This window comes from Scomber japonicus, chromosome 3, assembly GCF_027409825.1.
Source record: "Scomber japonicus isolate fScoJap1 chromosome 3, fScoJap1.pri, whole genome shotgun sequence".
Taxonomy (NCBI): Eukaryota; Metazoa; Chordata; class Actinopteri; order Scombriformes; family Scombridae; genus Scomber; species Scomber japonicus.
The window spans coordinates 24,303,395-24,320,277 of NC_070580.1; the positions used below are offsets into that span (position 1 = coordinate 24,303,395).

At 41.3% G+C, this 16,883-nt stretch overlaps 1 protein-coding gene and 1 pseudogene across 1 annotated transcript; one reads left to right on the plus strand and one right to left on the minus strand.

Moving 5' to 3' along the window:
* Nucleotides 1–235: 235 nt before the first annotated feature.
* Nucleotides 236–10,948, minus strand: gli1 (GLI family zinc finger 1). Its single transcript, XM_053315765.1, has 12 exons — nucleotides 10,878–10,948; nucleotides 8,301–8,549; nucleotides 7,600–7,691; nucleotides 7,266–7,464; nucleotides 5,972–6,140; nucleotides 5,712–5,819; nucleotides 5,203–5,343; nucleotides 4,846–4,995; nucleotides 4,253–4,417; nucleotides 3,639–3,881; nucleotides 3,100–3,418; nucleotides 236–2,799 (listed from the first exon to the last, which is right to left on the minus strand). Exons 1-12 carry the CDS (start codon nucleotides 10,946–10,948, stop codon nucleotides 236–238), a joined length of 4,470 nt encoding a protein of 1,489 aa, XP_053171740.1.
* A 293-nt stretch (nucleotides 10,949–11,241) lies between these two features.
* Nucleotides 11,242–11,341, plus strand: LOC128356314 (uncharacterized; annotated as a pseudogene).
* Nucleotides 11,342–16,883: the final 5,542 nt, after the last annotated feature.

Below are 16,883 nucleotides of genomic sequence, written 5' to 3' on the forward strand. Positions count from 1 at the left end.
TATAAAACAGCCCAGACTAATGATCCATTACATGAAATGTTCCATTCAAAAGTTTGTCTCTCTTACCTGAATCGAACTTGCATGTAATGAACAAGGGACAGTCACCATAGACAACAGGACTGGTTACCTATGGCTATTGGGCTACATATATTTCCATGTAGTAGCTCAAATTAAGAACTTAACAAGGCCTCTATTTGATTGTTAGTGTGAAAAAAGATGCCCCAGGGTCTTTCTTCTAAGACAGTGTGTTCAGGTATTTATTTTCCCCAGCCAGTGAGGTAAGCATAGACGTCATGTCACCAACAGCCATGTTGGACAGGCCAGAGCTGCCAGGTAGGCTGACAGAAGTCTGGGGGGTGGTGAGTCGGGACAAGGCCTGGGAGGAAGACCCTGGCTGACCTTGAAGGGGATTGTTGACTGGGCTGAATGAGGAAGAATCTGCATCATCGATGATAGAGGTGAAGTCTATGCGAGCATTGTCCAGATCCAGGTTTTCTAAGGCATTGGAGATGGGGCCGGATTCAGGATAGGGAGCCAGAGGGGCAGGCTTAGTGCCACCTGTTAGGTCTAGGTTTGACCCCATTACAAGCTGCTGGTTGAGACAAGGCCCATTCTGGGGGTCTATGTGATTATCCATATCCATGTTGATCTGACCCGAGTAGTAAGTGTTGTTATTATTGGAAGGAGAGAACATTTCATGTTGCGGGTGCTGTGGATGTTGGACTGGAGGCAGTCGGACCGCTCGTCTGGGGCTGGAAGTGGAGTGGACAGGACTCAGGTGGGGTGGGCTACCTAAGTAGACTCCTGCTACCTGTGACAGGCTGTTCTGGCGAAGGAGAGGTTTCCGTCCCTGAGGGGGCCTGGGGACCACCATCTCCTGATTATAGCATGAGCCTTGGAGACCGGTCACTTGTTGGTCTTTAGGTGTCACAGTGCTGGGCCCTCGGCTATGGGCCTGGGGACTCATGACCAGATTCTGGTTGGGGTAGGAAGGATAAGGTTGGCTGGAGTAAAGGTTCTGGTTTTGGTGCTGTGGACTGTGCTGCATCATTGCTGTCTGGCCAGTCAAATCCGTATTATCAGAAAGAGGAGGAGGTTTTATCCCACTCTGCTGCTGCTGTTGTTGCTGTTCTTGTTGCTGCTCCCACAAGAGTGCTTGCTGGGACTGAACATAGTTCCTCACCATCATCTCCTTAACCTGCATCATGGGGGTTTCTGATCTTTGCCCCTCAGACAGTGCTGAGCCAGCGCAGCCCAAACTCAAGCCCCCTCCACTGGGGAAATTCTGGTTCTGTCCTTGAAAGTCACAGCTGGGATTGTTAGAGTTCCTTATCATAACCTGGCCTGTCTGTTGTGGGTAACCCTGAGACTGCTGGGTGAGCAGCCGCTGCTGTTGGAGCTTAGAACTTTGACAGGCATCTCCACCTCCCATCAAAGGGTGGAAGTGATGTTCAGGTTTGATGGTGAGTTTGTGGGTTGCATCTGGACTGTTATAGAGGCCTGTCTGATTGTTGAAGTGGGCCTGTATCTGTTGAGGCGGCATGCTAGGGTCTGAATACTGCATCCCTTGCTGGTTCTGGAGAGCATGGTTAGATGTTTGGACCTGGCTGTGGGTATCACTCCAAGGGCCTCCACCAGCTCCAGCATCAGCACCTTGGCCTAAGCTAGGATAATGGGGGCCAGAGGGACTTAGCTGGCAGGTGCTCATACTGTACTCAGTCTGTTGGAGAAGTGTATTAGACATGCCCTCTGGGTGAATAGGTCTTGCTTGTCCCACTGGATTTCCACTAGCCCTGGAAGCAACTTCCCCTCCCTGGTTCTGGTAGTGCCCCTGCATGTAACCTTGGTCTGGGCAGCCAAGAGAATCGTGGCTAGGAGACAGTTGGTTTGAAAGAGGTCCTCCCCCTCCCCCTCCAATGGTCTGATGCTGTTGCTGATATCCCCTGAATGGCATCATCATGGAACGATCCCTGGCATCCACAGGGGCAAGGTGGGACTCCATACCCATAGCCTCCATCATTACATTCTCTGTGATTTTAGGTGGACGAGGGGATAACAGGTGGCGAGCAAGACTGGTGTCAGAGCCACGGTGTTGCAGTGCATTCCTTCTGCCCATCATGGCTACATTATTCAGGCTATTGAAGCGCTTAGGGAGAGCTTGTGGATCGACTGCTGATCTCACTGGGTCACTGGCTCGCCTACTGTTGTTACCCGGAGCCTGGTGAGGGTAGATAACACCCGTACCATACTCTGTGTTGGCACTGTGCCTACGCAGGCCACCTTGCTGAAGGAAAGCAGGCAGAGGCTGCCCCTGGTATTCACTCAAAATACCTCTTCTAACTGGAGTGCCTGGCTGCTCCATATTGGGTAAAGGAGTGGGTGGTGGTCCCCCAGTTGCTGCAGCATATTTGGCCTTTAGACTGTATTGCTGGGCAGGTGTTAAATTAGGAAGACCTGGCAATCCACCTCCAGGACAGGAAGGTCCTCTGCGATTGGTCTCAGGAGAGAGGGTGTCTCCCCCTCCCTGATCTGGGCCTAAGAGGTGGCATCCTCCCCCTCCAGGTCCTCCAATTTGTGAGACCTCACTGGAGCGCCGGCTAGACAAGTAAGGAGACACCATAGAGGACCGACGGCTCACAGTATAGGCGGAGCTGAGACTGCTGGTGCCACTTCCTCTCCTGTCATTAGTAGTGCAACCAATTGAAGTTCCACCTCCTAACTCATGGTTGGAAAGCTCCATAACACGTCGATTTGAGAGAAGTGGAGAGGCTGCACACATCCCCATAGGCTCCACTGAACCTGAAAATGTACATCCAAGGAGAAACAGTTCACATTTTTTTAAATTTTGATTTGTATGTCAAATTATTATTTAAATTATTACTTCTTTATTTTGGAGAATTATAATGTCCCATACAAACAATCCCTAAAACTGACCTCCAGTTATAGATCAGTAACAATGCATGTTGTAACAATGAAATTAGCCATGGTGAAAGAACTTACTCATATTTCATGAGTAGGCAAACTTTAAGCATACTTAAGCATAAATCAACAAAAACTAAGAATATGTCCATAATTACAGGGCATATATGTAGAACGTACCAGGAAGTGCAGGCAGCTTGTTGTTGACACAGCGGCTGGGAGGGGTAGGCCTTCGGATTTGCTTCAGTTTGTCAATCTTTAGGTTCTCCAGCCTCTTCAGAGCCTGTGCTGACATTCCCAGTGGTCCCCCTACACTACCTGGCTCCCCTCCTCCTCCTCCTCCTCCAACTGTTACTCCATCCTCTAGTGCTGTGAGATCTTCCAGACTGCCTGCTGCATTTAGGTTCATCTCCACCCCGCTATCATTGTTGTTGGTGCTCCCCAGTGGAGAACGTTCGCTACTGCAGGAAGACTGACCACCAGGGCTTGGCTGGGATTTCTGAAACAAGTAACATAATGTCATATAATGTAATGTCATGTATACCTGATATTATGACAACAATTTTACAATGGCAGAATGGTTAAGTATATGTGATTTTTACCTAGAAAAAAAGTATGACTGTGGTGATCATTAGTTTTCTGCTTGACAATACTCAAACACTGAATTGGAGTTTAGTTTTAATATTCAAAGGCCCTTGCATTCAAAGGCCATCACTCACCAGAGCAGTCTCAGGAGCCAACAGTTTGCAGTCCTCTCTTCGTGTCTCTTCTTTCTCCAGCAGCAGTTCAGAGTTCTGGCCTCCAGGAGTCATAGCTGAGCCAGGCGGTCGAGGGCCTGTGTCTCCTCGATGCTTTTTCGTGATGTGGGCCTCAGGGCCATGCACTGTCTTCACGTGTTTACGCAGAGAGCTTGGATCTGTATAACGCTTAGTGCAGCCAGGGATCTTACATACGTAAGGTTTCTGTAAAAGAGCAAAGTGACACGTGAATACACAAAATAGTGTAGACAGGCTTGCATACCAATATTTACTCCAACTTTACCACAACTTAAAGGATCTCATGTATGCTATAGGTCATTATGGAGATCCAGTATATTTGTAGAAGTGTGAAGTTTTATACAAGCCTCTAATATAAACTGTAAATGATTAATTATTGAATTATTTAATGTAACATTTTTTAATTAAAAATTCATTAAGCTTATCTCTTCAACTTAGTAGGATAAGTAAGTATGGTATGCTACAGTATTGCTGTTAATAATGTACAAAGCCAGGTAAACAAATTCATTTAGCTGTCAAGGTATTGTTCACACTCAGACTGGTGTACACTACAGTACCTCATTGGAGTGAGTTCGGTTCTGGTGCTTGGCCCGGTCCGAAGCATTGGAGAAGGCCTTGTTGCAGCCTTCATGTTCACAGACATATGGTTTCTCCCCAGTGTGAGAGCGCAGGTGGGTCTTTAAGTTCTCCAGGCGAGAGTAGGCCTTATTACAGCCTTCAAACTAAAACAGAAATATAAATATTGGTTTTGTAACAATGGCCAAGTGAAAATAAAGAGAAAAACTTCCAATAGTCTTAATAATTTATTCAGAATTCAGAATATCTTTTCTCCATCTTGCAGTGATGATTTGAACAAAGCTTGTGACCCCTGAAGTCTCATACTGAATCTAAAAAAGTGTCCTGGTGCTGCAATAAAAAAAAGTCCTAAACACCCAACACTTTACAATAGAGGCAGTTAAATATTTAATGGTTGACTTTATAAATAATGTTATGTTGTAGCATATTATGACGACACAGACAGTAAAATCTGACAGTGTAAATGGCAGCTGTCATGCTTTAGGCAATTTACTGCTTGCATGTGTAAAAAGAAGAAAGCGTGAAAAACAGAAACAGAGTGCAAGAGAAAAAGACTTGAATAATGTACACTTACTGTGCACTTATGTGGCTTCTCTCCGGTGTGTCTGCGCATATGAACCACCAGCATATATTGGGCTTTGAAAGGCCTCTGTTCTCGAGAGCACTCCTGCCAGTGACACACAAACTCCTTCTTCTCTCCGTGGATGTGCTCATTGTTAATGTGCTGCAGATTAAACAGACAAATATTAAGACCCATTAAGAATCAAAGTCATACTGTATGCTGTAGATACTTCTGCTTACTATTATACAAAAAGAAAGGATTAAGAAGGATATGAAAACATAACTGATTAAGCACACGTTATCTTACTCTTTCTTTCTGATTGTTTTGTCTCTCCATTCTAATGCATGTATTGTTGTATTTTTCTCTTACATGAACAAGTTGGTCTTGTGTGTCAAATTCCTTGTTGCAGCTCTCCCAGTGGCAGTTGGTTTCGTAGACGGCCTCTGGTTCAGGTTTCCCGTCTTCCTTGTCCAAGTCATCTCTGCCATCCAGTAGACCCAGGAGAGGGTCCTGATGAAATGTGTGCAAAAAAAATAAATAAAACATAAAAAATAAAAAATGTTTTTAAACAAATGTTACAAACATATATAAATTTTACACTCTGCATTTGTCTTAAAATCACTAGTATAGGACCATTGCCTTATTTGATCTATCTATCTATCTATAGATAGATAGACCTACACATGTATGTGTGTATGTATACACACATGTGTGTATGTATGTATGTATGTATGTAGCCTACTGTATGTATGTACGTATGTATAAAACACCATTAAAAAATCCTGCATAAGTATTACAAAGCTTTTTGGCTGAAACTAACATGTACATGTTTGAGTAAAAACAACGTGCAGATAGTGAGAATAAGACCATTACTGTACCTGAGTGCCAGTGGAAGAGGGGCTTGCCACATCTCCCTCTGATCTCTCCTCCAGGCTCTTCACATTCATGCCATCTATCACACCTACCATCCCTGGCTCTGTCTTCAGCTACAAAATAATACACACATAATAAAGCCTCAGTTTTTTTCAATCTCTTCAATCTGTTTCTGACTCTCAAAGTGATTTAAATCTCTATCATAGATCTTTCATAGCTGAATTGCTCTGACTGACTTGTAAAGTGAGTGAGCGAATAGTCTTACATGTCCATGCTTGGGGAGAGCGTGAAGCCGAGGATTATGGGGAGGCAAGCGGGAAGCTTGGCAGGGACCTGGTGTGTGTCCACCCAGAGGCGTCCCCCCACCTCCTCCATACATGGAAACCTGTGGCCTGGATTGGCAGTTTATATTGCTGGAATAGCCCAAGGACGGACTGCAGAATAACAGAAGAAACAATAAATCAAAACTCTAGAAGAACAAAGGCTGGTGGATGTATGACAATTACAATCCATTTTGCAGAAATATTGAAAAATGGAGGTGAACATGGGCACTACTCAATATTTGCCTAGTAATGTTTTTTATCTTTCTGTATGTACCAGAATGCGTACATTTTTTGGTCAACTTTTTCTGTAAGAATTTGAATATTGTATTATTCTTCTTTCATTATGTAATCCTTTTGCCTTGGCATAGATCAAGATCAAGATAAACTATATTGTCCCACCAGGCGGGAAATTTGTCTTGGGTTAACCACCTGTACTGCAGCCATTATAATGACTAAAAACAACAATAAAAGCCATAAAGCAACAATGTACACATGGAGAAATACAAAAGATAATGCAAACATAATAAATACTCAGTGCCAGATAGCCGCTCTGATAGGTGAATAAAAAAGAAAACATACACACACCTACAGCCACAGTGCAAAGACAAAAATTCTCATCAGCACCAGCTTGATCTGGCTTTTATCTGCTCCCATTTAAAAAGCCTGATAGACGCAGGGATGTATGCATTTTTGAATCAGTTTAACCTGCAACGAGGAAGTCTGAACTTCCTACCAGAGGGTAGGAGCTCGTACTCTGTATACAGAACATGAGACGAGTCACTAATGATCTTATAGGCCTGACGCAAGGTAGCCTGTTCATAAATACTATGCAAAGATAAGTGCTCTTTAACAGCAATGAGTTTCCATGCAGTATGAATTAAACGGAACAGTTTATTTTTTGACTGTACAGAAAAGGTTACAGAACCAAACTGTAATGCCGTTTGTGTCTCCTTGTGTGTGAATAGATATAGAAAATAGAAGACTCATCAAGGTTAGGTGACAAATGTTGATGTATGAATGTGACCAAATGAGGAGAGAGAAATATATTAACTTATTATCAAAGCAAAGCATTGCATACAGTAAGGCTATTTTAAAAACAGGGAATGTGTAGTAAATCTATTTTATTCCAATACCTTGAATATTAGACCTTACTATTCTGGGATAATAGGTATGGATGTTGCCGTTCATGTTAAAATGTTTTTTCTTGGCTCAGCATAGAATAGAGAAATATCTGACCTCATGGCACTGACGGAGAGATGGCCATAAGAGCTGGCCCCATTTACGTTGCAGCGAGAGTTGACAAAGGCCACCAGGGAGTTGGGTGAGGTCCGGATGACGGTCTGCAGGTCTACACTGGCATCAGACAGAGGGGAGATGGACAGAGCTCTTTTCTTACTGAGTTTCAGAATGGAGCGAGGAGTGGAGAACCTTGAGCCTGAAGGAAACAGAAGGAGCCAAGCAGGACAGTTAGCTTTGCTGATAAAAAATATTTTAGAGACACTATTTATGCTTGAGACTATACTCAGAAGCACTTTTTCAACCAATGAGTTGACCATGAGTGTTTCCTTACCGTCACCGGCGCCAATCTGATCAGAGCCAGACTGAACCTGGCAGAAGTTATGATGAGAGGACATCATGTTGTTCTGGTTACAGTAGGGGGTGCTGTTGCCTGTAAGAGATTACCAGTAGACAGGAACATTGAATCATTTGAAGTAGTGGAGTAGACAAATGATGATTTCCAGGTAATTGTAGCTCAGTGTGGTGTGTTCAAAATCTCAATTACATTATCATCACATTGACCTGAAGTCTTGTGTACAATGCTGATTGGTCACAGAAGAATATTTACTTGCATCAAGTTTGGACAAACAACAATTATGTCATTTGGATACAACTGCAATGATCACTTGAACAGTTGGTTGTGAAATGACAACTATGGAAGGGAGACTCTTCAATTTATAGAGGAAATAAGCCAAAATAGAGGGAACAATTGATGGAATGATGTGTGTTTAGGTCTATTTATTTAGAACTCTTGCTCTTCTAAAGTTAACTGAGTGATTTGGACACACTGTGGTTTAAGCTGCTGGTTTTCTGCAATTCCACATTTCAGAGTAACAAACACATTTACATGTCAGTAGCACACTCAGCCTACTGTTGACAGCTGATCTTTCGTGTAGTAGAAATCTGGGGAGTTTCTGCTTCTTACTCTGTCTCCCAGGTGTTTTTAAGGCCAAATCAGTAGCAGCTGGGAGATTAAGAAGATGTAAAAGATACTCTGACTCACCCTCTGTGGGCGGCATGCCCCTGGGGCACATCATAATGTGTGGCGGAGGGGCGTGAGGGGGCCTCATATATTGATCCAAGCAGTGGCCAATCCCCTGTCCTGATCCTGATCCTGATCCATGAGTCATACTGGGAGTCATGGGATTATACATAGCTCTGCAGTCCTGAGGAGGCCCGTTGAGGAGCGGGGCACGCAGCGGGGACACATCACTGTAGGGAGACTGGTCCGATGGGACTATGCTGTAAATATCAAAGGAGCAGTTATGAGTTAGATGGGAAATAATCCTGAAATACTGTGCATGTTGACCAGTGCAAAACTCAAGATCAAAATGATAAACAAGTGATAAACAAGTGTAACAAGACACATTTGCTTATTTTTGTGTTCTGTAAATGTCAACCTCTGTAACTGATGAAGAGTCAGTTTAATGTAAAAAAACAGTGTCTTCAACAATGTTGTTGTGCATCATTAAACAGCAGAAAACATCATTCAAGGACATATATTCAGTAGTGGTATGTGAGTATCAGGGCCAAAAGTGAAATGGAATAAATACACAGCATGAAAACTTGCTAACAAGTAAATAGATATTTTTTATTTATCATTACTATTATTATTTTTACAAAAAAAATTAAAATAAATAGTCAATATATAATTAAATGTTTTATTTTTCTGTTGACATTATGCTAATTGGAAAACTTTTATAGGCATATATAGTAACTAGTAAGAGTTTTTTTTAGAATTGTTACGCAGTCTAGAAATAAGTACTGTCTGAGGAGCCGAACTCCGGGATTAAAATTTCCAATGAATCGCACTCCAATCTGTTGTGATGTCTCCTTCTCACCACTAGATGGCGTACAGTCATTATCTTGGTCTAAACTGTGGAAATTTACTCATCTGGGTTTTCCCCTTCTCTACTAGAGAAGAGAAGCTTCACTGGAACTTTCCAGCCCTCTCGTGAATTTCAATGTATTCTCTGACCTTTCTTCAGTCTTACTGGTTAGTTCAAAATCTGACTCTCCTGTTCTTTTCCTCTCTCTTTGTCTCTCTTGCTTCTCTCCAAAAGGGGCAGACTTCATCTATCCACCTTCTCCTAAGTCGTCCTTTCAGTTCTTTAATTCTTTCACCACAACGTGTATTCCACACAGGAGCTTAATCTGTCCTCTCTAATCCACTGTGCTGGTTCCCCCCGAATTTACCTCCCTCCCATTCTCACTCTTTTTTCCCTTTCTCTTCTCCCATTCATTCCTTCTGTTCAACTTTTCTGTTTTTCCCTCTCTCTATATATCTCTACCCCCTCTCTCCCTTTCTATCTCCTCTTCCTTTCTCTTTCCTCCTCCTCCTCCTTCTCTTCTTCTCCTCTTTCTCTGTCCTGACCAGCCACCTTTCTCTCCAACTCTCCGTTTCTCCCTCACTCCGGGTAACCTGAGCGGGGCGCGAGGCAGTCATGCAGAGCGCAGCGGGGCCTGGTCAGCCTGTAATTAGCAGCTGTCAGAGAGAGGCCGAGTCCACCCGCAACCTGGGTGGCATGAGAAAAGGAGGGAGGGAGGGGTGGGGAGTGAGGGGCTGAGCTTGCACTGTGTCCACAACAATTGCAGAGAGACCTGAGTTTCTGCACCCTCAGAATATCTGTGAGATTAAAATAGAAACTGTTCCTGAGCTGTTAAGATGAGTAGCATCTCTGCTTTCTAGTGAGGGGCTTCTGTGATTCCTGGTTGTGTGTTGGTAAAAAGAGTGACACGAGAAGAGTAGTTGTAGTTGTAATGGAGTAAGATCAGTGAGAAAAGTGCCCAAGATTTAAAGAATTGGTTTAACATTTTGGCGAAATATACTTATTCTGTTTCTTTTTGTGAGTGAGATGAGATGATCAATGTCAATCTGAACATAATGAATGATAACAGCTGGCATGGTTCTGTCTATCGTTCTAAAGGAAAACAAAAAAACCAAACTGTTTCAACACTTTTAAAGCTCACTTATTGACTGAATTGTTCCTCTATACAGTAGTTTGTGCTGGAACTGTGTCTTGACAACAACAAAAAATGGCCTGGTGCAGCTTCTCAAAGTGTTATTGTCTTTAACAGGTTTTATACCATTGCACCTGCACAGAACCTACTGACCCGATCTAGCACAGAGGTGCTGGATGGGGTATACAGTACTTTTGACTGGTACTGTACTGTTTTCATTAAAAAAATAGCTGTTGTTAAATACTGATACTGGTATTGGCCTAAAAATTCCAGCATTGGTTGTGCTCTACATGTAATTCACCTGAAATCACACTTTGTTTTTTGTTTGGACAAGTTTTACAAAGCAAGACCAGCTATTTATTTGTGATTCTGGTCTTTATGCTAACCTAGGCTAACCAGTCTAACTCTGTACTTGATGCATAAACATGAGAGGGGTGTCAACGTTCTCATCTTACTCTTGGAAAGAAAGAATATGGGCATATTTCCTAAAATGTTCAACTATTCCTTAAAGTTTATCTTACGTAAGAGGGTTATGGAGTTCACCATGATAAATAGAAGTTAAAATGCAGCTGCAGAGTAGGGCGTAGCACATGCTAACTGCTGTCTTACCCTCTGGAGGGGTGGCTGGGTGAGGTCTCATAGTGATACAGCCCCTGGTGTGGCTGCATGTCCACTGGCATTGGAGCTCAGAGACCCACTGCTCCCCTTACACCCTGGACCTGAAACATAGAGACAAGGACATGGTTAGAGTTGAGAGAGAGGCAAACCAAACAAACCCAACCCAACCAAACTAAACTAAACTATACCAGAAAGAAAAGGCAAATACACAAAAACAATTGTGGTTGGGAAAAAGAATACGTAGGATGTTAATAACAGACCAAACCAAACCAAGCAAAACAAATGAAGGGCTAAATAAGCTCTCTCTGAAAGACTTGGGTCATACTTATTTTAAACAGTGCCTGTACAAACTCCTGAATCCATGGCAGTACATATGAAAAATTGGAATCGATACAGAGAAGATTAGGCCCCTGCAACAGGATGACACGTAACATCATGAAGCGTTTCCATATTTTTGCTTCACAGCAAAAGCAAACACTTTATTAAGAGTAAACATCACACATTATAATTTTTACTTCATTACAAAAGGTTATAGGTGAAATATTCTTGAGCATAGTGCGTAGTGAAGAATGTTAGTTTAATAATCCTTTACATGTTGTAGATGGTCCAGATGGTGCTATACTTGCTTTAATCCATCATATTGTATTTGATCAGTATACATATTTTTAAATATAAAAATTTCTAGTTTGAATGTTTTTAATGGACATGACTTCAAAAAGTGCTCTGTCTTCACCTCATGTGTCTCTCTGTAGGTTGCAGAGACTTTAAGGGCAGGTCATGTGATGGTACTGATGTGCCCTGACACACTCCTACAGATTAGACAAAACCCTGTGACACAAACATTGGGCTTGCCTGTAATCTCTCTTCTCTAAACAGAGTCGTGCACCTCAAACGCTGCTGACAGACACCAAAAACTTACCACACATTCCCATGCTGGAAAAGTAACGATCAAAATGGAAAAGACATACCTAAAGAGAAAATCTGGGTTTTGCCTTAAAGCTTACAAGACAGGTAGTTAAGGGCTGCTAGTAACACAAACAGAGAAGAACAGAGCAGCCTTTTGTATGAAACTCATATTGAGATGGTATCTTTCAGCAGGAGTATATGTGTAAGGTAATTCTAGCTGAGAGATTTTGGGGGCACGCACCTGCTCATTACACCCAACCACATCAGTGCAAGTACTAATAGTAAGAGCTGTAGGCTCTTACATGGTTACAGTAATTATAACAAAAATAATGACTGCATGCACGGATGTCATAGATACCACAAGTGGAGAAAAGCCAAAACAACGTGCTCATAAATATTGATTTCTGTAAACTAAATTGGATTAATCCAACTTGATTAAATATGCCTGTTTGAAATAGTTTTATTTTCTTTCTTTGGTATGTTTTTTATCTCAGGTTCAGGTGCATTGGAAAGTCACTTCAGTCCTGAGAAAGGAAGATCCTGCACTCTGCTCTTGCTCGGCATCACAAATTATTGATCACACTAATGTCTCAGTCCCTCTGGACCTTTGTCAAGTATATTTTAAACAATTCTTACAACAGCAATCTTAAAAAGATAATGTCCCAGCCATTCTGTGTACACAACTATTTTCCTGTGTGAGAGTCTCTCAATAATGGACAAAAAGTCACATGTGTACTATCTGTCACACTGTCGTCCACACATAAAAAAAGCTAAGAAAAACAAGCGACACACCACAATATTTATGTCTATTCACAAGGATATTTAGAGAAGTTGCATGTCTAATGAATGAAAACGTCAGCCTGGCAGCTTTCATAAGTCATTCAAAGTTGTGCAATCGTATGAAATACTTGTATCTTGGGAGCACCATAAAAATGTTTATTTGATCCCAAAGCTCCTTAGAGCCTAACATGCCATAAAATGTCATTGTTCAGTTCTTTTGGGGATAAAATTTGCAAATTAAATATCCAGTACACTTCTATTAAGTATTTCATCCCACCTCTCTCTGGCAGAGTCACCTTTTCAATGCTGGATCCTGAATGATGTCATGTTTGAAGTCACTGAAAGATACTTCTATTGGGTAATCAACCATCATTTCTCCTGATGGAGCTCTTGAGTTCACTTATTCTCTGTTTAAATGAACATGATGTCTTATCTACACAGGCTTACCCACAAGTACATTTGATCATATAAATTGCACGAGAAGTGGAAGTGACATCAGTGATCAAATATTTTTTGTTACTATGAGGATGTGTTGTTATATTTGAGCATATCATCACATTTAGCACACCCACTGCATTTGTAAAACCCATTTGGAAGAGGTCTTAACAAGGCCTGTGTACTTTTTCATTGATTATACATGAGCATGTACAAGGCTATTTTTGAGATAACATCCTCTTTAATAGACTATTTATGGTGTTGTTTTTTCCAAATCAATGCACGTAACTGGATCTGATGATAATATGTGCCAATGGGGGGATTTTTTGTAACAATTAATTTCTTAATTTCTGCAAGACCATATGATAGGCTTCCTCCACACAATCACATTGACAACCCTGTTCTAAAAAACCTTTGTTTCATGAGCTTCAAAGTGGCTCCAATGCAAACCAACAGGTGACATCACAACTTGTTACTTCCATCTATGGTTCAAACCCAAACTGGGAAAGCTCCTGTCCACTGGAGATGAAAGCTCTGTGGTTTGAGTGAAACAGTTGCCTGGACTGATATGAAGTTGCACATGTGTTAAAAGGGCAGTGCAAAGCTATTTAAGCCCTCGAGCCACTAGGGGGATTTGGTACGCAAAGTTAGCAAGTGGCTAAATGATGTGGGCGGTCCGCCAGTAATTGCACATATTCAGCACCAGCTTTGGATGTGTGTATGAAAATTAGCCGGAAGTACTAAATAGAGATCTCGCGGAGCACCTCAGCTGTCCAGAACTAATAAATACCAAGAAAGGGGTCCCCAGACAGCCTGACACAAACACACACATGCTGACACACCTGTCAGTCTCACCAGTGGGTAGCACAATAATCCAGAAGCCACCAGGTTTAAAGAGAATGTGTGTGTGAAAGAGTGAGTGTGACTGTGAATATGCTAGCAGTAGTTTGTGCTGTGTAAGCCCAGTAGCAGGTGTGTGTCAGTGAGTGTAGCAAGGGTGTTTTGGAGACAAGTGTATTTGCAAAAGATTGAGTATGTTAGAGAGTGTGTGTTTGACATGATGGAGGTAGATCTACAGAGTGAGACTGAATAATGTATGAGACCACCTGTGCAAAAGCAAGCTGGAATTTTTCAGAAAAATATGTTTGCGAGTGTTTCTCCAGGGAGCAAGGCAGCGAGAGTGTCTGAGTGTTACCATTGTAGGTCTATGTATACTCACACTTGACTGTGTGTTGTGTAATTCATTTGTACATTCCCACTCGAGAAAGTGTATCCAAATGTTTGACTGGCACTGTATAAAGAGTTTCATTTTCTTTTAAGTTTTCCACACAAACATTTCTCCAAAACTGTACGGTAAAGTTACATCATGAGAAATAACACTGACTCACAAGAACTGATCGTTAGGGTGAAGATGAACACATAATGGGTTATTACTGAAGCAGGAGATATTTAATCATACAAAAAAGTAATTTGTTATGACTGTATATTTTTCATACACTGACTGAAAATAATTTATTTACATTATGGAATGAGACAAATCCTGTTCTCTAAGTATGTTGGATGTTTTCAAATATATATGGTGCTGACACAGGTGTTGTGGTATTGTGCTATTTTGGGTTGATATTTTGTGAGAAACTCTAAAGGAGTTTGCTTCCCGGTGTAATTTTGTGGTGCTGGGTTTGAGAGGGACGGGGCAGCAGCATATTAAAAACCCCAAGGCCATAAATCAAACGGCTAACTAAACAAGTCTGCTTCACTGTGGCACAGCGAGCTGGGCAAGAACCAAGGAGCTAAGGATGAGGAAAGGATGTCCATCCACTTTTCTACACGCGAAACCTCCCAATTCAAGCACTCCAGGTTTGGTACCACTGTAACGTCACCACCTATACAAAAACAACTACATCAAAAACACAACGTCCCTAACATGACACAATTAGTTTGTCCTCATCATCATCAAATAAACAAGATAATCTAATGAGGCCAGTGCAATAAAAACAGGACATAATATAGCATTATTATATGCAAATGTAGTGTTAATGAATGCTACTATTAAAGATGAGTTTTACATCATGCAGAGATGCAATAAACACATATTTTCATATATAACTTTACAATTAATTCATTAATAATTTAGTCTGAAATGTAAATAACAGACCCAAATTGATGTCAAATCAACTAACTGAATGACTAATCTATTAATTAACTGATTATTTTTGTGTTTGATGTGCATTTTATTACTATATTTTATTATCTATTAAAAAAATACCATTTCCCAAATAAAGTTCCAAAATCTTGGAAACTCATATATTTGATGTGTGAACAACCTAGTTCACTTCTTCAAAACCAATCATCAATCATCAAAAGGTTGACTCTGATGTAATGACCCTACACAGGACACATGTCTGTGTATTTTTAAGTTAATTCCTGCAGTTGGATGCTGTCCTGTGGGATGATGTTAACTGAGCTTACCTCAATTACACAATATTTTTAAAGCAGCCAGAGGAGTCCTAACTGTGGTCTAGCGTAATAAATTTCCATTCCGACTTGGTCACCAAACCAACAGAGCTTACCACCAATAAATAAAATATGGTTTTGTATCCTTAATGGACTATTACTCATTCCTTGTCAGAGACACAGACTGCTACACAGTAAACACCCACCATTCTGCTATAAAAGAAGATCTGGTCTCCTGTGAAGGAAATCAGTTTTTTAACAAATGTGACATTTAACATTTGGAGTCTTGTTGTATTACTTTTTTTTACAGGAACATGACAATAATATATTATATTAGTCGTTTTTGATGACATTAACCATTAAACTCACTACTGTATGTACCATTATCCTAACTGCTCAGCAATGAGTGTCCATGTTTAGTCCAGTTAAAATGTCTCATGTATAAAAACGGACCATTATACGTTATACATCTGTAGTACTTGTTGACTGTTGTGAGCATCATCTGTTTCAGCAAAAGTCCCCAAATGACATGTGTTAATGTTTACATTTTCAACCCCTTGGTGGTGTAGGAGCTGTATTACAATGTAGAACACAGTGCAACATTATAGAGCCACAAAATCTATAACTCTGCAAATGGGAGGTCGGGCTATGACCATGATCACTTCCTAATTAAGTAAGTGGCTACAACCAAACCCTTTCCCATAGTGCTGTCTGATCAGAACGTTGTTTAATTCCTGCAACAATGATTTGTAATGGTTTTTGGAAGGCACTGGTAGTAAGACAGTCTTTCATATGGTGGCGTCAGATCAGTTAACTCTTATAATTTCTCGATTATTTGGAGGATGTGTCATATGTGTTGCAAGGCTTTGACTGAACTGGACAGCATTTGGCTACCCTGTGTCCCACTAAATTCAGCTCTCAGGTGATTAGTTTTATTTGTGGTATACAATGAGAAACATTGTTTAGTCTTGCATGGTTTGGTCATTTGTGACATTCCCATAAAGCATCATTCCTCCTCCTTGTGAGGAAGTCTCCAGAGAGGACAGACATTTCTACAGGTCACTGCTCGTGTCAGACAAAAGGCCCTTCTCCACTATCCCTGCAGTCTGCCTCTACACTCTTCTACTCCTGGGTGTAACACTAAACTGAGGCTTGCACATGTCCCCTCAGCTCTCCCCAGCTGATGAAAAAAGAAAAGGCATTTAATGATAGCCCCTCTCCTCTTAACCTAATTTCTGCATTACTCTTAGAAGGGACTGTGAATATACAGAATTTGTGCTTATATGTGTGTGTGTGCTCATTTACTGGATAATCCAATGCTTGAACAACATTTACACTCACAAAACAGCCTGAATAAAACTCAGTACACATCTCTGGAGCATGTTGCACAGTGTAAACAACCATCTGAAAGTATTTTGTCCT